At 38.5% G+C, this 21,969-nt stretch overlaps 2 protein-coding genes and 1 long non-coding RNA gene across 3 annotated transcripts in view; 1 reads left to right on the plus strand and 2 right to left on the minus strand.

Moving 5' to 3' along the window:
• The first annotated feature begins 576 nt into the window (after positions 1–576).
• nol7 (nucleolar protein 7) lies at positions 577–7,608 on the plus strand. The gene is made up of 8 exons (XM_088643610.1): positions 577–812; positions 1,245–1,305; positions 2,102–2,157; positions 2,638–2,663; positions 3,472–3,580; positions 3,840–3,961; positions 4,655–4,732; positions 5,480–7,608. The coding sequence occupies exons 1-8, from the start codon at positions 613–615 to the stop codon at positions 5,551–5,553; spliced, it is 726 nt and encodes a 241-aa protein (XP_088499736.1). The 5' UTR covers positions 577–612; the 3' UTR covers positions 5,554–7,608.
• On the minus strand, positions 2,478–4,661 carry LOC148657382 (uncharacterized). The gene is made up of 2 exons (XR_015940959.1): positions 4,163–4,661; positions 2,478–3,612 (listed from the first exon to the last, which is right to left on the minus strand). It is a non-coding gene; the product is annotated as an uncharacterized LOC148657382 (long non-coding RNA).
• A 913-nt stretch (positions 7,609–8,521) lies between the features above and the next one.
• The window catches only part of ranbp9 (RAN binding protein 9), a 40,384-nt gene continuing 26,936 nt past the window's right edge, over positions 8,522–21,969 (minus strand). The window contains exons 10-14 of the mRNA XM_088643609.1: positions 18,021–18,165; positions 13,075–13,196; positions 12,146–12,297; positions 10,594–10,705; positions 8,522–9,611 (exon numbers count right to left, since the gene is read on the minus strand). Coding sequence (XP_088499735.1) covers positions 9,481–9,611; positions 10,594–10,705; positions 12,146–12,297; positions 13,075–13,196; positions 18,021–18,165 — 662 coding nt within the window. The 3' untranslated portion in view covers positions 8,522–9,480. The remainder of the gene's footprint in view (positions 9,612–10,593; positions 10,706–12,145; positions 12,298–13,074; positions 13,197–18,020; positions 18,166–21,969) is intronic.

The raw sequence follows: 21,969 nt of genomic DNA on the forward strand, positions 1-21,969 counted from the left end.
TCTAATTTTCCTGTTTTAATAGTCATACAGATCTCAGTGTAACTCTGCTCCTTAGATTTCTAACCACTCACAAAACTGTTTTGCTCACTTTTCATAAATATAGCATTTCTTTTTTTATTTTTATCAACCCAGCTAACTAAATTCATTAGCAATGTGATATCTTGTAAAGGCCTGTGCATGTTTGCACAGCTATCTGTCATCACAAACATGGGACCTGGGAACAGAAAATAACAAATATGCTAATACTTATTATGTTGAGATCATGAGAGATTGTGTTAATTTGTCACACAATTGTTTTCCTGTTTTTAAATTGTGCCGAAATGTGAGAAATTCTTTTTTTTATTGTACTCTTAATCTGAAGATATTAATATATTAAGATATTAATATTATTAATATTTATCTGGAACAATTCATGTAATGTGTCATGTAATGTATATCAGCAAGAGACACGCGAAATTTTCCATGTGAACGTGCAGTAAACTAAATCAAGTGGTTTTTGTTATAAGTCATCCAAGCCACATGGGGCGATACACGTTTCTGCGTCCTTGTATGGGGCATTACATAGTCTTTTTTGAGGGGTTAAAGGTGACTTTGTGAACTCAAATTTTAAAGATGGCGAAGAAAAAGCATGGAGCGGTGGGTGCTTCTTCGGCGAAAGTGAGGACTAGAAAGGTTTCAGAGAAGGAAATGCTGAATTTGGTAGCCGAGTCAAGTGGTGACGAGGATGAAGAAGCTCCAGAAGAAGTAACCTTTGAAGCAGCCAAAGCCGTCGCTGAGCAGAGAGTGAGAAATGCTATCGAGAGTGTCAGGAGGTGCTATTATTATATGATACATTTTTGGTCAACACATTAAATTTGACATTTGCCCGTCTAAATTAACGTTTAACCTTAGCAGAGGCAGAACGTGATTTTTTTTACTATTTTTTTAAATGTGTGTGTGTTTTAAAGTGTGAATTAAAATTTACAACGCTGCCTAGACGAGTTGTACAAAATAGGATTGTAGACTGTGTTCTAAAGGAAAGATAATAATATTGAAACAAATGCGTACAGCAGTGTATGTAGATATAAAATAAGTCATTAACTGTAGTGGACTAATTATGAAGTCGTCTACGGTCTAGCTTGATTGTTGTGGGACAATATATTGGAAGTACGGAAAATGTGGGAAGAGATCCTGCATATTTGCCACATTTGCTTTGCAGATCGCTATTTCATGTCGGTTAACGCTGCTTTAAATTTCATTTAAAGAGACAAGGAGAAGCTGAAACAAAAGCGAAGGGAGAGACAGGAGCTCTTTAAGGAACAGAAGGTACAGTGTATATTTGACAGGGGGTGTTTCAATATTCCTGAATTTTTTTAGTGATGCTTTCCCATCTTAAACTTGGGGATTTGAAGCCACAATGAGCCGATTGTTGATACACAGTATTAAAAAAATGTGAATCTGAGAATTTTAAGGATTGATGCCAGTATTTATAAGAATTTCCACTGCTATCTGTGTACAGTTTCAGTACATTCTAAATTTTTTTTTCGTTTCAATCTTTCTGACTTAATTTTCCACAATTTAAGTTCTGACCAATATATAGCAGCACAGTAGTACAAAGCTTATTTAAAATGTTGTCCATAACAACTAATTTGTTGATAAATTTATAATAATCGGGTTTTGACAATCAGGTTTTTCATTGCAACATTTACACACACATATATATATATTTACAAAAGTAGTGGGATACAGTATTAACTATATTCCATTCCAAGAATCCAGGTAATTGAGAAAGAAAGGTACTTTGTTCTTGCAAAATTATGGGTTTTAACTGTTTACATACTTATTCTCTTCACAACCTTGTTAAATTAGGTTACTTTGTGGGAGAAGGAACTGAATTTTAATTTGAATTCAAATGTTAATTAAATTTATATCAGGGATGTTTAACAGAAACACAAAATTATTAGGTGCTGCAATTCTCCATGGATGTGTTGTGGTGGGATGGACATCCCTAAACATTATATCAGACCCACCCAAACTATCAAGTCTTTGGCTATGATGTTTTATTATACGTATGTTCAGGTAATTGTTGGTGACTCCTTCTTATGTTTAAACCCCCTGATAGAAAAGAAAACTTCTTCCTGAAGATGTGCTAGAAGAAATTGAATCCTCTGTCCCTGGGTGAGAAAATATTCCCGTTGTACATTCATAGACCAACACTTAAGTAAGCTGATAACAACCATCATTTCATAAACTATATATATGCTATATATATACATATGCAAATATACAAATCTTATCTGCCTCTAAATGATAGCAGCAAATATAAATGTAACAGTATTTTTGCATATATACTGCTGTATACTGTATGTAAATGTTCATGAACCTCACATGAAAAGAATTGCAACAAGCTATGCAATTCAGTATCGTACAGTAATCCTTACAGAAAACAGTCTGGTGTTACTGAAAATCAAATGACAAGTCTGTTTGGCTCCTGAGTGTTCTCTCTTGTTTTTTTTTTTGAGGAGCCAGTTACCAAACTGATTCAGCAGCAGTTAGCTTATCTTTTTATCTTTTCTAGTCAATGAAATACTGAATAAACCTTATCCAATTCATTTTTTTCCCCGCCTACAATATAAACCTTTTTTCCTTTCCCTTTAGAAAGCCCAAGACATCAGAAGTGCAAGGTATGTTAAGTGTCACTTGCTTCCTCTACATCTGTTTATGTGTGAGTTCATATCTCAAGTGGATGAAACAGATTTTTTTAATTCTAGTGTGCCATAAAAATAGGAAACACTTTTTAATTTCATGGTTCAGTATAAATACTGACACTGTCAGAGTACTTTTACTAACTGGCCAAAATATTAGGAGCCCCCAGAATACCTTATGTCTCAGTGGCAGTACATGTGGTTGAGTCGAGATTTGCATTGCCTTCTCATCCAAAAGAGGGACTTTAATTCCTTTGAAATCTTGAGGAACTGGTGAAATACACAAGTCAGTCCCAAGCACAACTACCTATTCCCAATTTCAGCTGAAAGCAGCCCTTATACATATCTCAAAACCTTGTGACGATACTGCTGTATTCCTGTCTTGCATGATGTTTCTGCCTGAAGAGTTCCAATATGTTTTTCGGTGGAGTTCCTAATCATGGCCAGTAGAAAATCTAATATTCTGAGTTTCAAAAGGCAATATTCACACATGTTCCTCTACTGTCTGTCTGAGAGCTGTTCTGCTGAAGCTCTGCACATTAACCTTGATTTCACAGCAATTAAGCTCTAACGCAGGGGCGATTGACTTTTGTTCTTCCAGATATATTGTACAAGTAAAGCTTTACTGGCATTTAACCCTTTAACATGGGGGAGAACTTAAAGTATGATAGGGCATTCAAGTGTGGAACGGAAATGAAAGTACCGAAAACAATAAGAGGTATCTCTCTGTAATCTGCGTTTCTCTTTACATCCCATGGAATGAACTCCATTAATTTCATATTCCTAGAGCATGACGAAAGTGGAGAGGAAGGTGAGGAGGACATCGGCCCAGAGGATGGAGAGAGCGGGCAGTTTGAGGAAGAGGACACAGAGGTGGAGCAAAATGAGCAATGCAGGTAATAAAATCACCATGCGCTTGTCTTACAAACTGTAAAAGAAACAGAAAAAAAAACATTTTTCCCTTGCACGGGTGCTACAGAAACGGTAGTATTCTAAAACAATGTTTCTGTTCGATTCATGTTTTTCTGTATGTTGAAGGAAGAGTAAAGCATGTCTAACATACAATCCATGTTACAATTTAGAGGCTTATAACTGGCAGAATGCTTTTCAACCATTATCCTGTTAGTAACTGTAAATGTCTTTTCGACACCTCAGAATGAAACAAAACTACAAAGTCCAGAGGGTTAAGGATCATTCTCTGGCAAAAGCACAGCAAACAAGTGCCTGTGATTTCATCACATCCCGGCTGTATGGCTCAGGAAGCAACAGAACCACAAGTAAGTTGGACTTTTTCTCTGCATCAGTGCTTTTCCTTCCTCTGCACAAAAGTACGAGTTCCACTCAATCAAGTGCAGGGAGGAAGCCATACTACATTGTAGCAACACATCCTGGTGGGAGGCCCCGTGTTGTTGGGTTGACAGCCTTAAAAATTACATGGATGCGAGGTCAAGAACATGTTAATAGGATGTTCTTCTTACTTTATTTGCTCTCAGGTGTTTAAAATGGATCCCTTGCTGTTCCTTTAACTTATCTTGTAGTAACTTTGTAACATTGACACACATCTGTTGATTTAAGAAACAATTTTAGTTTCTTATTACAATAGTGATTGATTTGTAATCTGAATGCATTTGACAAATGACTGTGTTCCCTGAACCTTTTTAAGATCCATTTCAGTCCTGTTATATAATTTAGCTCCTTATTTTGCTTTAACTTATGCTTTTGCATTTTGCACTTGTCATAATAGCTTAATTAGCATAAATGAGTCTGGTACAGGGTATGTTAAGGTAACACAAGAAGTATTTAACTTAATAATTTGCAGGCAAGTCCTAAACCTTTCCGGTGAGGAGTAGCTTTTTTCATGATTTGGATTTGAAACCACTGGGCTATGTGATTTAACATCAGATAGCTAATTAATCTAGAAACCCTAATCATGTTGCTGAGACCAACCTGCTTGTTTTGTACTCTTATAGCAAACCAGCTCCTTTCTCTCCAAAATAAGACTGCGAAGAACAAAAGGGCAGCTGTGCAGTTCATCGACAAGCAGTGGGGTAAGCTAATAAATATGGAGTACTGTTGCAGGACTGGCATACAGAAATCATCTTTACTTGGTGTTTGTGCATGTAATTCTTCAGCTGGTTCTTGCAGAAGTATGCAGTGAGTCTTCTCACAGGGAGGGGGGAACACTTAACACAGGCTAGTGACAAAGTTGAGCATTAGTTGTGAGATTGAAAGCTTCCTAACTTACCTTCATAGCCTTTAGGTTTAAAATGAACCACTTTGCTATTCATAGTACAGAAATGAATGTTATTAGGATACACATAATTGCACTGCCACTGCAAATTCAGCTGTCCAAAGGGTAAAAATGTTTGGGTGTGAATGGAATTGTGGTGAGCTTTTGTAGAAGAGTGTGCAGACTGCACCTTTACAGAGGTTAGTACTTTTTTAACACTTTTGAAAATGTGGGATGAAAAAAAACAAGCCAGTATTCAAGTTTGAATTACAGTATCAAAGCACTGCAGATGTGACTGTTTCCTACATATTCTAATGTTTTAGATGAATGTTAAATGCAATAAAGTAAGAGTAATACAAATGACTGTAAGACGAGTCATAGTTTTATGTAACTTTTGAAAACGTTGATGTCTTGATTTTTCCTGAATATCTGCATTGTGAAAGTGTATACCCCTTGATGCTCTTAAAAGCAATCTTACATTTTGTGGTTTACACTGCAGAGGCAGTCCTGTTGTCACTTGCAGGAATGGAAGAAAGAGCTCAAGTGTCTCATCTTGTCTTTGTAGATTCCAAGGAGAAAGGGAAAGCAGAATTGTTTAAAAAGAGGTGGATTCACAAGCAGAGAGCAGAAGCCAACTGAGTAAAGACAAAGTTGCACTGAAGAGCTATTCCCACTTTTTACATCCTGATCTGCTGAAGAACTGTGGGTTGAACAGACTTTTCACTAACTCTGCCAAGATCTGCTGCTCACTTGAAGCCTTGACTTGAGGATCTATGGGAATTCTCAGTACCTGAAAAGGGTCAACCGATTTCTTTTAAAGCTTTCTTTTCAAGTAAGGTTGTTAAAATATTGAGTTTTTTTTAATGCAACTGTGAAAGCAGTGTATACATACAATATTTAATTCAGGAGTGAGCACTGTGAGAATTTTACATGAGGATTCACATATGACAGTTCAATACATAAATTAAAAATTACAAAATATTTTTTTTACCCATCAACCAAAAGGCAACAAAGTTAGAATTAAAAACATTTAGCAGGCTTTTTTGATTGCATCACAGAGCATGGATTTTTTTTAAAGAGTTTTGGTTATGGTGACTAAAAAACTATTGTGATTGCAATGAAAACTTTTTTTAGTTATGCATTTTACATTTGTGAGTATCAGATTAGTATTAATACAATATGCATTGTATTCATGGATGATTCTATTCATCTGCTCTTTCATATTGGAACAAAACTAACTTTGTAGAAGTATATGCTCACAGCAAAGCATCTCACCTGATTCCACAAAGAATTTGATGAGCTTAATGGGTTGCAGACTTATTAAATCAAACACTGGTTTGAACATTATGCTTAGATGAATAATGCCTTACTTAAATCACACTTTCCTGGACACCCTATTCACAGCGCTTCATTCAGTGGGGACTCGCGATCACCACCAAGGTATAGCACCACATGGATGGAATGAATGATGAGAGAACAGCTTTAGCCTGCCAGTACACTCACTCATCAGCTATCAGGAGAATAGTTTAGTAATGAAGCCAATTCAAATTAGAGTGTATAACACTTCATTGCATGGTTGCAAATTGTTTAACTTTAGAAAAATGATTCACAGCCTTGAAAACTAAAAGCAGATGGACACTGTGATATTAAACTAACTGCCTCATGTTTCCCATAACCAATAAATGTGTGATTTAAATTAAACATAACTCAGGGTTAGTGTACTTTAGCCCAGGAAAATTATGGAATTTTGGTTATATCCAGAATAAAAGATATTAAATGGAATTCTTTAAGAAGGTTATGAATTACATTCTTGTAGCACATAAGAACAGGCAAAACCTTGTGCATTGTTTTATCACTTTCATTATCAATAGTGAAAAGTATGGAAAATATGATTTTGCAGCCCATGCATTTTCAAGATGTTACATCTGGAAATTGCTTTGTACTCTAAACACCAAAACCCATTATGACAGCACTGGTACAACATTATGATTAATGAATCCAAACCTTGAAAAAATAAACAAAGAAGTTTCCCTTATTTCAAATCCTATCTGGGTGCCTTTAATTCGGGTTGCTGTGGCAGGGCTCCCTGTAATTATTTTAACCTGGGGTAATTACAGATGTACTGTAGTAATTCATCAAAATGAGTGCAAAATGGCACAGGAGAGCATGCTCAAGACTGTTAATGCAGATTCCAATAGATAGGGTAAATATTTTATTATTTTTATGGGATGGGGGCTGGGTCTACATTCCAGTATCCTACATTTGTTTTAAATGCACTTTCTACAGCTTGTCATTTGAAGTGCAGATATAAGAACAACTTGATCTGAAATACCCCACCCTTAAACATCAGCTTTAATCTAAATGGCATGCAGTTCGAAAGGTGTTGCGATAAATGCACCACTCAGATCTGTCAATATTCAAACCCATAGTAAATGAGACAGTAAACACCTAGCCAGTTTAAGTAGATTTCTTGAGAAGGGCTCAGTGAGATGGAATGAGTGACATGGGCTGAAAAGAGTATTCAAAAGCTTTATTACAAAACACTGAAGTTTCTTTTTTTAATTCCATGCTGTAAAATAGAGTCCTGCAGAACTAGGATGAGACTGTCAATGAGCAGCTCTAGCCTATTTTAAAACTCAAGCTTATCACATCCAAGAATCTGTGAACATTAAAAGGCTCACTGCAGTTTTTTTTTTTTAAACGGGGTTCTTAACACATGCGACTATTAAATCCACTGATGAGGTCAAGTCAGGCCATGTGAAGGTCCCTTTAAAGTAATACTTCTAAACCAGATTCAAACTACAAACTCTGTGGTGGCTGAACTTCACGGTGTCCCAACTACAGCATGTTTTAGAATGATGAGAGGCACCGAGGTCCTGGGGTGTGCTGAATATCCATTTTTATGTTGCAAGACAACAAATATAATGGTTAAATATAACTTATATAACCAGGTACAGACAATGTGGTCAGGATTAATTGTCAGAAAAGTCTAAAAATATCATTTCTGAATGTTTTAAGGGTGTCATTGAAAGCCCTAGGAAAACTTTCCCTTCTCCTTTCCTGGGGATAACACGAAATAAGCCTCAGAGCTAGAGGTAGCTGTTGACTTGCCTTAAGTGTGGGTCATCAGACAGTACAACATCTTTCCTCAAAGGAGTCTTGCCCCACATTACAGGCACCCAGTAGTAATCCAGCCAAACTCCTAACTTCCTGAGATAAAGAAAAAGCATCCACACATTAGATTCTGCTTTTCACCAACAGAATACAATGTAAAATGTGCTAAAAAGTCTTTCTGCATATAAAGCGAGCAGAAGAGATGTCAAATTTGGGGAAATAAGGCCTTTTTTAATAACTAATTATGAAAATGAATCGTGTGCCATACCAAAACAGAAGAAAAAAATATAGAAGACGTGCAAACAAGGTATGGTAACATCTCTGCAGGAAGGCTGTTTAATAAAATGGGACAGTTGTGTATGGTAATTACAGATTCATCTGTGGAAGTAAATTTTAATAGCTGGTTAATTGTTTGATACACTTTCTTTATTGCAAGTAGAAGTAGTCGTTCAAGCATTTTTAAAAATGCAGAGGACGTACAAAGTTTAAGACATTTTCTTCCTAAATATTTGGTTTTTTTATTGTAAATGTCATTACCACACAGTGTTGTTGACAATACTGTTAACTTTTTACAAGGGTGAGTGTACAATGGAATGGTCTGCCAAGATCCGAGTCGGGTGGAAAAATCAAAAGGAGAAATGTCGAAAACAAATCTACTGGGTGCTGGACAGGTCAGGGAAGTCTTCAGCAGTGATGAACGATCGCATTCAGCTCCTGAGTTATTCAAGGTACGAGGACAAGCTTTGAAAAGAATACAAAGTTTAAAACAAAAAATCTAAAGCCACATTTCAAACCTGTACCAGGTGTTTGTGCTGTTTGGGAGGTGCAGAAACAGGAGAAAAAAAAAGTCCTAAATCAATCAGTGCTACCTCCCTATACAGGCTTGCATTACACTGAATATTGATTCAAATTTTCCCCACAAAAGACTGCGTCTTCCTATAATAAAATTTTTTTTTTTTGGTTTTCTTATTTTTGGTAGCTAAATATTTTAAACTTTTCTTGTTAATATAATTCAATTAAGTTTTTAAATATATATTTATATATATATACACATACGCATATGCCGTATTTAACGTATATATGCATATGGTCATATAAAACAATTGTTCTTGGAACACCACGTGACTAATAGGGATGTGATTTTAAGGGGGCAGTGAGCCCTTTAATGCTCACCTGCCAGTTCTCACACGGAGAACAAACGTTCATATGCAAGTTAGGCAAATGATATTAATAGGAATAGTAACAATATTTGTCATTTGCACCATGCCTTGTAAACTAGGAAACAGAAGTGACAATCAGAACCTATCCCCAGTAGGTAAGTAATTAAAAAACAAAAACAAAAAACAAAACAAGGGCATCTCAATAGTGAGACGTCTTGTTGGTTTCAATGTCCCTAAGGTTGAATCACACGTGTCGATGGAGCGTGCCTGTGACGTCTTCCAGGTTGCATAGCTAGTGCAGATAGTCTTCCACTGAGGCGAAAGCACAGGAGCCACTCCCGGAGCGCGCCATCAGGGCCAGACACTGAGTGGCCTGGCCGATCGCCTGAGCCAGAGGAGGCTGCTTGGGAAGATTGTGAGTCTCTGGAAAAGATGGAGCACAGAGACAAGCGGCAGGATTAGGGAAAACTTGTGAGATGTGGGCATTTATTCATACAGCCAACTGGATGCACCTTCTGATATGTCCATCTAACCCTCTAATCTTTCAAATGTCATGGAGTACAGCAAGTTCATTTTCTCTCAATACAGTCTGATATTACATGGTCCTCGTATTACATAGAATATGGTACCTCAGTGTCTGCATGATCACTGTCTGGTTCATCAACAAACCAAAGGAACAACTGTTCATTCTCCACAGACAGTTGAGGACCCTCCAACACCAGAATTATTCAGGAATCTTTATCAAATAAATCCAGATTGAATACATACTGAGCTGTATTTATTTCAAGTTTACATAAAACACCATCCTCCACTGATGATTACTGATGAAGCAATATGTCCGCCATAATATCCAGTTTAAACCCAGCAGGGCCTGATGCACAAGGTAATATTTCTACTGCAGACACTACCATGACATTCTGGGCCTACTCATTTATAATAAGTTTCTTTACATTAAACTTTGTGGTCTCCGGTAAACTCAAGTGGTGTATTTGACATGCTATATTCCACAAAGCACGAGAGGTTTAGCTTGGCACATATACATTAAGAAATGCAAGAAAATGCTGAAAAGTGATTAGCCACATTAAAAAAAAGCTATTAACTGCATTGGCTGCTGGCAGGTTGAATTTCTAGGCTGCAATATGCCATTAGAACAGATCACATACAGTATAATTGCTGCTAAACTGTCACTTATATTTTTGTTAGTTTTACATATCTGACCCCTAGGTTGTAAGACGTCATACTTGAAAAAATACATACTCGCAAAATATTTAGTATAGGTCCAACAGTATCCAAACCCCTGTTATCTTTTCTAAATCCAAAATATACTACTTAGACTACTGCAGAAGAAGCGCTTGGCTAAAATGTTTTCCTTATTTGCAGAAAAACAAGTATAGTACCCACTTACCTAATATTGCACTGTTGAGAGTGGAACACACTGGTTCTCTCTGTATTGAGAGTAGCTGATATCCTACTGGGCTATTCCATGGATCTGAGTAGGCAAGCAAACTGAATGCATCCTACAAAAATAAAAGTCAGGTTTTTTCAGAAGTCAAGCATTTTGGACAACAAAAGCATAACACAATTCTTACATGGTTTATATTCCAGATTTTTATACCCTATTTTTTTAGAATTGGATCATCACAGACCTAAACAACCTCTGATAGGAGTGGTAGCTTGTTCTAGCCTGGTTTCCTCAGATCTCAAAAGGCTAAGCGAGGCTAGAGCTGGTCAGTACCGGGAGTGAGACCTCCAGGGGAAACCATGCTGTTCCTGTACGTGTTGGCAGACTAGTAAGCGTTACTCTTCACCCTGGGCCAGAATTGTCACATTAGTGGGTCATTCACTTTGGAAGAGGGCTCTGTACTGCGGGGAATGCCGTCCTTCCTATGACATCCTGACAACGTGTAGAATTGCTTGCAGAATCTGGCCTACTTAAAGCTAGACCATTATTCAGACAGTGAAGCAATTTCTCACTTTTCCCACTGATACGTGGTATAGTGGGGTGTGACAGGCAGTCAGCCAAACTGCTGTCTGAGAGTAGGGAGGGGTCAGTCCTTACGTTCCTGATACTTGACTGCACTCCTTTCTATTAAAACGTGTCCTCCCACTGACAGGGGTGTGAGGTAGCCAGGAAAGGACCACAGATGCCTGGACTCGGTGACAGGGGCCCCCAGAACTGAGAGTCAGGCAGTGCAGGAAAAACAGAGACCAGACAACAGGCCATAGGCAAAACCACTAAGAAGACCATCCAAGGAGCTGGCAAAAGCAGAGAAACTAGAAGTTATTCATTTATTCTTTTGTAAAATTGTGTTTTTATCTTTTTAACCAGTAAAATAATGACTGGAGTATGCCACCTAGCTGGCTGATGCACTCTCCAGTGGTGGGTGAAGGGGGGCCCAGCTGTATGTGTTGTGTTTTGTGATTCTTTCGGCCAAAAAGTGTTGAATGGATAAAACAAACCAAACTTGAGTGGGTTTTCTAGTTCCCTAGTGCCCGTGGAGTCTGGTGAAGGGGGCTGGTGGAGACTGGCGTGGCAGCTGACCCAGCCAAATCCGGGTTGCACAGTGCTAAGATCCAACCTGTCCAATTTGTGCACATGGGTCGTTATAGAATGTTACACTAGTATCATTATATTGCTTGGTTCTAAAAACGAGGATAAGACTATACCCTGCTTGAGTACAAAGATTTCCTAAGAATCTGGTAAAGACAAAAAAATAAAGGTATCATTTGATCTGAAATACAAATTTCTAGTACACAGCAAAAATGACCAAATTTACTTCACTGACCCCCAGACTTACCCTTTTCACTACGGCTCGAGTGCCCAGTACATTTCAAACATCAGATTAAATCCAACAGACCCGAGTGCTGAAACCTGAGAGTCTGTCCAATTATCATTCCAGCTGTACCCACATATGGAGCTGTGCTACAGGGGTATTGTAAAGCGACCCGATTCTCACCTTCAGCATCTTCTTGTTGGCAGAGTTTTTCCCACACTCTCTCCTGAGCCGTTCGCTCATGCTCTGCAGCTCCCGGCCGAAGTGGATCATCCTCTCGATGGCTGCCTGGCTCCCGCCGCACAGCTGCCGCCGCAACTGGGTGGAGTCCACCTCTGTCCCAGACAGGGCACCGCGGTTAGCGAACGGGCCTGCGCCTCATCTCACACTGACCACTGGCGAGGGAGTTTGTCTAATACTGAAGCACGCTTTGGGTGTTGGTTAATATGGCAGAGCTCAGCTGAGTACCCATGTAAAGAACTGCTGCCAGGGGCCTAGTTTCCCCACTTTCTATAGACTTTCTTCTTTTCAAACGTCTGTTTTTGCTACAAACAGAACAGCCTGAAGGCCGTGCAAGATGCCAGACAAACCTGTCCCATGTTTTTGCAGTTCCCTTACAGCTTGACCAGTCCACTGATGTTTCCCTGCTTTCGTACAGGTAATTTTGCCAACTCTTTCTGATGAATGTTGTGAATGTTCACTTCTCCAATAAGAAGGCTAAGCTGCATCACTTTTAAAGCTGTTAAACTGCAGAGGATTGGAAAGTTCTTGTTGCATTGAATACATATGTGCACGTAAAAGAAAAGTCACATGATGAATAACAAATAGTTTTTCCTTAATTATTGTAGTATTTTTATGCTTAGGTTTGTATTATATTCTTATAATACAAATAAATACATACTTAGAATACAAATGATCTTAGCAGCCTGATTTGACACATCTGATGATATCCTGGAGCAAAACAAGAATTCTTTCACAAGAGGGATTTCACCATTTAGGGATCCTACTACTTTTTCCTAAAACCTAACAATATTTCTCACATGAAACTGACCTTCCTTTACAGAATTCTCCCTCTGGTATCCATTATAAACACTAGATAAATGTTGCCTTACCCATCTCAGACTCGCAGTCCTCCATTTCGAGATCGTGTTTGGAGCCGCCGTTCAGAAAGCCATTGGATGAGGATTCCGACACCCCGTTGCTATAGTGATCCATCTCCATGTCAACATCATTGCTGGAAGTAATACATTGAAAGTACTTTACCACTGTCTAAATAAGTTAAAGAACTTTTCCCTTTCTTGCAGAAGTCATTCATATACTATCAACCCATCATTTAATGTATGGAAATGCAGGGTAATTTGGTTCTTTCGTGGCTTCTATTTCTTCAGAGAGGTATGGAAGTTCATGCCATTTTTTAGGTAATGTTTTTTCTTTTAGTTTCTCCCCTTTCCTAAGCTGTACCCCTAAGAACTAGGGGTACTTGTTTTTAGGGGTACCTGAACAATCAAACAGTTTCCCCTGAAAAGCCCACTTGTTTGAGCCGAGTTGCTTCTGTGCACACAGCGGTATCAGCACTGACAGAAGTGAAGCAGCTCTCAGCGACAAGACTGTATGATGTCTGGAATATCCTTGGAGTCTCTCGTACACGTCAAGCGAAAGTGAACCTGGCTGTTTGAACAGAGTATGTGCCTTCCTTGTTACTGTACTGCTCCACATTGCACTGGATTGGCACAGCAGTACAATTACAGACAGGACAATATACCTGTAGTGTAGGGAGGTACACTACGGAGCAGACGTTCCCAACCCTGGTCCTGAGGAAGCACGGTCTCTTCTAAGAACACGGTTTTTGCTTAACCGTGTTCTTAATTGCAGGTTAATTCATGTCAGTGTTCTATTGGAGCACAAGAACCTTTAGCTCTTAAAAGTTTAAACGAGACTATAATTAATGTCTGAGTTTCCAAATTGCCCTCCTTGAGGTGGGCTGCCTGAATTATAACTAAATAGACCACAACAGAAGGGAAAAGAGTCTGACTCATTGTGGGAGTGCCTGCCTGTTTGTGTTCTACATGAATTGTTTAGTTAGAATTAAGGGTGAGGAAGTTGAGACGAAGCTGCTAAAAAATGTGGAGCTAAAAACTGCCCTTGAATATGGAAGTCAGGGCTGAACTTGTCCCAGACAAAAAATGGTGTGGGGCAAAAAGTGTCAGGGGCTGACACTGAAGGGCAAGTGTTGCCCCAAGTGTTCATGCAGTTTGCGCCTTGTTTTCTGAGCTTCCTCCCCTTGATCAAAGGCCCTCTTAAAACTGACAGTTCAGAAGAAACGTGGGGTTATGAGACAGATTTAACTGTGCCGGGACCGGGAGGGGGGCTCTGGAACAGGGTACGAATGCATAATGCACAGTCACATGTGGCCCTCTGTCTACAATCAGTCAATGAGCCCTGAGCAGTTAGCTCTGACCACAGCTAAGACATCAATCTTTCCAAAATGGCAGTGCGCTACCACGGGACCAACAACAGTGCACTAATTGTCTGTCAGATACTACTGTAAACACCCATTTATCTACTTTTTACATCTTTTTATTTTTGCTTATATACCAATACTACCTCAATAGCTGCTGATGACTCTCGGTCCCCTCCTCATGTGTGTTCTTTTGTGTTGTACTGTGACATTATGCTAATTGTTTCTAGTGTATTGTGCACCTTGGGCCAGGAAAAAACATATTTTGTTCTCTCTTGTACATCTGTATAAGTGCAGAATGACAATAAAGTGAACTGAACTGATTAAAGGGATACGTTCACCTTCCACCCCCCAATAGCCATGGGGGGCTATAAGAATCTAAGAATCCCAACAAGAAAACACACAGAGAATAAGCTGTAAAAAAAAGGCAGAGTTTGCATGATACCATCCAAGAGAGGACTCAGAGAGCTGGGAATCTACAGAATACAGCAGGGGACGGCCCCCCAGTATCGTCTTCCTACCCCCTTTTACCCAGAAACTCGACTCGGACATGATCAGGGTAGGCCGAGGAGCATCAGGGATCACATTGCTAGGGACAGGCAGACTGATGGGGATGCCTACCTACGGGTTCTGTCCCTGTCTTTGGAGTGGAAGAAAGAGATACACTAGATCATCAACCAGAACTGGTTCCGGAGAATAACGCTGCTGGACTTTGCCTCTGGGACACTGGGTTTGGTAACTGGGGTATGTGGGGTACTTGTGTTGGTCTAAAATGTGTGGCTCTTGGAGGGTTTTTTTTTGCGTCATGGGCTCTGTGTGCTGGGTAGATAAGTTCTAGAGAATAAAAAGGGCTATTATGCAGGTGAACTGTCCTGACTGGTCTGTGGATTCACTGGTGGTTCTGGCAGATAAAGAATCTGTTAAGAGTCCTACCACCCTTTAAATTGCTAGGTGGTGCCATTGGCTAGAAAAGCAGGAATTATTCCTGCATTTCGAACCCACCATCCATGACAAATCCAGAAATAAGTTCCAATCAAGCAAAGCACAGTTTTTAGAGTTAAAAAAAGCACATATAGTGGACTTCCAGGAAGAGGTTTGGTACTACAATACAGTAGCTGACACAAAATCAGATGATGAGCTTTAGAATCTTATTACATGACCTGGTCTGGTGACAAGGGTCACTGCGGATCAGCAAGCCACAACTCCCCAAAGTCAAGAAAGCAGTGGCCCAAATAGTTAAATACAATGATTATCAAATGTCTCGTCACCCTTATTGAAATTTCAGCTGAAATTCAGTTGAAAGGCTGAAATCAAGACAGTCATGTCAAGGTCTTGTAACAAACAATATTCAAGTGAACAACAAATGGATAATTTCCAGGAAAAATACAATGCCTGAAATTTCAATAAAGGTATGTAGACATTTGATTGGCACTTTTAAGTATAACAAGAAGGAAAAAAAACATGAATCCTGTGAAAGAAATGTAGCAGAATTAACTGCAATTACAGGTTGGGATAAAAGGATATTAGAAAAGCCAAGATAGAAGTAGAAAGGAATAAAGCAAAAAAAAAAAAGCTAAACGAAAACAAGGATGAAGTAAAATGTCTCGGGAGAAAAAAAACTAAACTTTTAGATGATGACAAGGAAATTAATAACATTGCTCAGGTATTTACCAAGGAAGGAACACAACATGGCTGAGCAAACACACAGTCCTTTACAAATATTAACAACATTAAACAGGCAAGGGGGGTTACAAGTGCTAGTATCACATTGGATCAACAACATCTTTAGGGTCCAAATGTATTTTGCCAAATGCATTTGGTAACAAGAGATATTATTCACAGATCATTAAAAAACCCTCCCACCAGCCTCTCAACACAAGGTTAATGTGCTCTGTGACTGGACAATTGCCAATGTAGTGCCTACAATAATTATAATTAACTAGAGCGTCATCTGTACAGAAATAAGAATATAAGAGATAGTCAAAATGGATTTAGAAAACGTAGGCTTTGTTTAACTTGTTATAGGCCTTTAAACAAGCAACATCTGCAGGTCAATCAAGGCAGAGTGCACATTTCGATTTTAAAAAGATTTTTCACAAATGTCCTCATAAACCATTAATTGCTATGCAGACTGATCAAAGAATTCAAAATGAAGATTACAGATATGGGGTGAATCATACTAAAGCAATGCAATGATTGTAGCATCTAGGGCATCTGTCCCAGGACCATCGTTCTTTCTAAATTATACCAAGTATCTAGGTTCTTGTGTAGTGCGCAAACTAGTCAGGATTATAGATCATACCCAAAGTCCCGAATTTCAGCAAAAACCTGACTGATACTGAACAAAATAAAAACTACAAATATAAAATGGGAAACACTCAGCCTGAAGAAGTTACTTTTGGAAAGACTTTGCATTACTTGTAAATACATTATTAAATCTTTTAGACACAGTCAGGAACCAACAAAAACAGTTTTAGGCTATAAAAAGGTATAGAATTCAAATCAAGGGACATTGTTAAACAATTGTACAATGCACTGGTAACACTTCATATAAAATCTGTGTACAATATTCGGCACCAAATTACAAAAAAAACATAGTATTAAATGAATCTCTCCTTAAGAGAGCAGACAATATACCTCCCTGAACTCTAAACCAACAGTCTATTAAGAGAAACAGAGCTTTCTAAATCTTGAACACAGAAAACCATGAGGAAATCTGATACAAGCAATAAAAAAACCTCATTTGCAATAAAAAAAGTGAAAGCTATTAGATTTACTGAGACTCAACATTGAAATGAATGAATCCAAAGACAAGTGGAAAATACTGGAAAGTGCATCTAAAACTGAGAACACAATTTGCTAAACTAGGGTTTGTGAGGGAAGGGAACAAGATTCAATAACACGGCCATGTTAATGAATCAGATACACTGGCTTCTTTAAAGAAGTGTGTCACACAATGGCCTGAGGAAGGCCAAAGTAGGTCCGTTTTATAACAGAACGGCTCCGCCGCAAAGGCACTCAAGTAAAATAAGTGCAGTTTATTTACCAGAAAACAAAACCCCAAAAAGAAATGAAACTAATTCTTCAAATAAAGATAAACCCTCCTTTTCTCACTGCTCTCTCTCCGTTTTCAGTCACACTACCTGACATTCCAACCACACCAACAACCACCAACCAACTCCCTCTTAGGCTGAGGAGCCAGCTTAAATAGCTTGCAGGCCCCTCCCCCTCTGGAACAAACCATTTCTCCAATTCAATGCATGTGACAGGCTCCTCTGTCACAAAGTGTCCCTGAGAACTATTCTACTCTAATCTATTAGCTACCAGGAGACAAAAAGCCAAATGAGCCAAATGGTGTCTCTTTAGTAACTGCCCCTAGGTTCTTATGTTTTCACACAACCCCAGTGATCGGTGGGCGATTCTTTGCCACTGTTCAGTACTCCATGCTGGAGTCTGCAGGTAGTGCCAGTCTGGAATCTGAACAGTGATCTCCAGGCTCTTAAACTTGCAGTCTACCTTACCTTACAAAGCCATTTTTTCCCCCCCAATCAGAAGCTGATTTAAGGGTAGCAGCAAAGAGATTTTTGGCTTAAGCCTTACCTTGGGTAGCTGTTGGACTGCTGGGATCTGGTGCTGTTTATACTGTTGAGCTCTGCATTACTTAGATTGGAGGCCGGGTGCTTGTGACAGTGGGGTCCCTGGTGTGGTTTGCTGGACATCACTCCGTTAGTACAGTTGTCGAAACCTGGAAAAAGCACAGAGGCACTGGAAGTAAAAGAAAAAGACTTCAGCGCACACTGCGTTCAAGTTTGTCACCTGGTTAGATCCGTTATTTCACAGACGTTTGAGTTTTTCAGTGCTTCAGGGAACACAGTACTCTGGCAGACGTGGCTTATAAAATATTTCCATATGACACAGGAATTCGGATGCACTGTGATTTTCCCCATATGAGAAGCTTGGCAGTAGATTTACAGGGTAGAAAATCTCCAACAGAAGAGAACATACAGTGAAGCGAGCACTGTTTATCATAAACTAAAGCAGGAGATTATGATAAACCTTGGAAAGCAACCACATGCAAAACACCACACGCAAGTAACCTAGAACAGTCGTTCATACTTTAGAGAGAGAACACCCAAAAAGTCCATCAGAAAATGGAGAAGAAAATCTTGAGGCTCTTAGGTAAGGCAGTCTAAGATTTAGCATGAGAACTGCTGTTTTTTTCCTATCCATGTTTTCATCATGCGTTGAAGCTTTACTACAGATTCAGTCTAACCACGATTACCTTCTTTATCACTCAATGGTATACACGAAACGTGCACGTATGCACATATTGACGCTGTAAACAAAATGTGGTCTAAGCAGATGGTTTGTTATGCAAACAGTTGATTAAGAAGATGATTCAGGGCTTAAAGCCTGTTGTTCCAAAACTACCAGCCGTGCTCTCAGAGTGATGTGTACTGAAGTTAACAACGCTGCCGAAAGCTTCTGATGTGTGATCAGAGAGAATAAAGAGGCCCTGGGGCCCGCTTCTTCACACCCAAGATTAATCACACTCTGAAAGGAAGTTGATAGACAGCACATACACCTCAGTAAGAGCCCAATTTGCACTGTTAATGAATTACACACTGGATAAGGAACAGCCCTCCACAGCAAAATTTTACTAAAGGAGAAGAAAAAAAAAGATAATTTATAATAAAACATAATTACAGCCAAAGGCACACAATATTTTTCCTTCCAATAAATCTACAAACCAAAAATGGCCAGAAATTATGTTTCACTTCATGCATACATCACCTTTACATCCAGTGTTAGGAACATAACCCAACATAAGGACATGTTATGGCCGTAGTTATAAACATGACAGTTGAACTTACTTTTAATCTTACACGTATTAGCATAGGGTGTGAATACTTACAAGTCTTTGATTATGTTCTTATTTTTCTATATATATAAGTAGGGTACATTAAGCAAAGTTCAAAACTTAAAATATTCAAGACTTTTGAGAAACAGTAGTTATATTTTTTTGTTTGTGTTCATTTCCAAAAACATTTTTGTGAACAGTCCCCAATTTATTCTGCCATGCCTGCAAACAGCAGTTAGGTACATGAAATAAAATGGTCATTTTCAAATTGTGTAGCACAATTTCAAAACCTCGAACCATTTTCCTTGGCATGCAGTTCAGAAATAAATTAGTGTTTCAAAACTCAGGTTTATTGAAGCCTATAGCCTAAAATAGATTGGAATGACAATAGGAACTGACCGACTTGTCAATAAAAACAGCAGACGTGATTGGTGGCAGGCAGAAAGCAATTTCTCCAAAACAACTGTTTCTTTAGTCACCCTCTACAACACACTCAGGCAACTTAAGGAGTTGGTGGCTATTTCTTAACTTTCAGTGCAGCTCTTTCGAGGAGAATCAGCAGTACAATGATTCACTCCCCACAGACACCTTTCATTATCCTGGCAACACAACTGCTAACGGCCGCTGTCTTGACAAAAGATACCATCTTTGGTTTTTTTCCAAGAAGTTACTTTGATTCTGTGCACGCAAACACCAGGACAATTTAAAGACACCGATTAACCCCGGCAGCACGCCTAGGGAAGAAGTAACAGCCACTGTACTACTATGCTGCTAAAAAAAATCACTTGAAATCTATTCACAAAAATTAACAGAATGGATAAAGTGCAAAACTACAGTCTCTAATATTACTAGTGTTAAAATAATGCTTACAATAACTTCAAATCTCTCCAATTAAAATACTTTATTATGGCATTCTTTGACTGAAGTTTACTGTGCCCACTAAGTGCTGTGCCACTCTGTTCAATTACGTCTTTGTATAACAGTCATTACTTCGTAAAATACATACTGTATGTATAATACAGTAAATGCCTTTAGAAACCTCTCAACATGAAAGACACATTATGAGTACTTTGCAACCTACATTATTTATTCTGTACTTGAAAACTTTTAAATACTTAGAAAAAAACATTTGCAAAATGCATTTAAATGCTTTTAATACTTTGGCAGGTTGACAGCTTTAATGTCTCCCAATTATTTCGTTCATACGTGTAAGCATATGGGATAACTATTGGACAATTTATGAATGATGACAGACTCTGCTAGTAGTATTTCTGACTTATCAAAAAACACAAAACTTATGATTTGCCACTTCTTTATTTCAAATAGCAATGATAAAAATCTGGAATATTAGATAAAAAAGTATCTAATAATCTAGTATCTCATATCTTATAATATGAAAGTATCTAATATTTCATTATATAATGTTTAATACATTGAAAATATGAGTGTATACTGAATTCATCAAATGCCTTTGCACAAAAGTTCTAGTACACACTAGACATTAAATTAACCTATGCTATAAAATATATCCAAACATTTGGGGCATTTAATATGTGAGATGTCTTTGAGTAAAACAGTCATATACTGTAATGTGATGCTGCTAAATTCATTTAGTTCTCAGAGGCCTGAACAATTTAAGCAACATATTTACAAGTTCAATATAATATATGCAATCAGTACAGTTTTATTATCTGTAATTGTTCAATAATTAACTGAAATTAACAATTTAATATTGAAGCTAATATTTTCTCTCTTTTTATGAAATGTAGGATAATTTTTCCCATGGGTGAGATTTTTTTTTAAAGCTTTATTGGCTTCTACAATACAATTTGTGGGACAAAGTTATTGACAACTGCCATTAATCACCAAAGAAACAGATCACTTTGATTAATATCTCAAGGCAGCTAATAAAGCGATCTTTGCTTTGTTCCAGCTCAAGTCTGGAACCACAACCATTGACACATCCTGTAAGAAGCTAGTGGACAAGAACTTGTGTGCAAAAGAAAAAAATACCTAGAGCTGTTCTTCCCTCAGAAAGAGAAACAATTCAGTAAAGTAGACCTAAATCAATTTCCTTTAATTATTCTGAAAGAATAAAAGTTCCGTGACCATTAAAGCCAAGCAGACAAACTGAGGCATGAGCCACTTCAACGCGAGTTAAAATCCAGAACAATACTCAACAATTGAGCAGACCTCCACAGAGTCTACAATAAAGTGTTCTACAATGCAGATGATTTAAACTTTCTTCCCCACTGAAGGCACGTTGATCTGAATCTCAACTAGCCTTGGGCCTACAGTCTGACAATCTGAGCACGCTCGACGCATTACAACAAAAAACATTTGAAAGCTGAAAATGGTGGCAAAGATTTCCACTCAAACAGAATAGCCACTGCTCCGTGCTTCATTGACACGCGTGGGATCCTCCTGGCGCAGGTGCAGAACATGCAGTTCCAGACCCGTGAGCTCTGAGCAGCATCAGGACAGCTCTGTCGCTTGACATAAACTGAGCTCCTAACCAGAGCTCTCACCGGTTGCCTGTCTGTGTACAGACTCCAGCATATAGGGTCGGGCCTTGTCTCCCTACTGCTGATGCTTAGAAATTTAGATTTACTACTAATAAACACATTTTATCAATTTTTTTTTTCATTATATTCACTGACTAGGAGGAGACTGGTAAATAAGAGGGCA

This window comes from Lepisosteus platostomus, chromosome 8 (assembly GCF_059453375.1).
Source record: "Lepisosteus platostomus isolate fLepPlt1 chromosome 8, fLepPlt1.hap1, whole genome shotgun sequence".
In the NCBI taxonomy this organism is placed as follows: domain Eukaryota; kingdom Metazoa; phylum Chordata; class Actinopteri; order Semionotiformes; family Lepisosteidae; genus Lepisosteus; species Lepisosteus platostomus.

Coding starts and splice junctions, on each gene's coding strand:
- nol7 (XM_088643610.1), top strand. CDS start 613: ATGGCGAAGAAAAAGCATGGAGCGGTGGGTGCTTCTTCGGCGAAAGTG. Junction 813..1,244: donor GCTATCGAGAGTGTCAGGAG/GTGCTATTATTA, acceptor TTTCATTTAAAG/AGACAAGGAGAAGCTGAAAC. Junction 3,962..4,654: donor AGGAAGCAACAGAACCACAA/GTAAGTTGGACT, acceptor GTACTCTTATAG/CAAACCAGCTCCTTTCTCTC.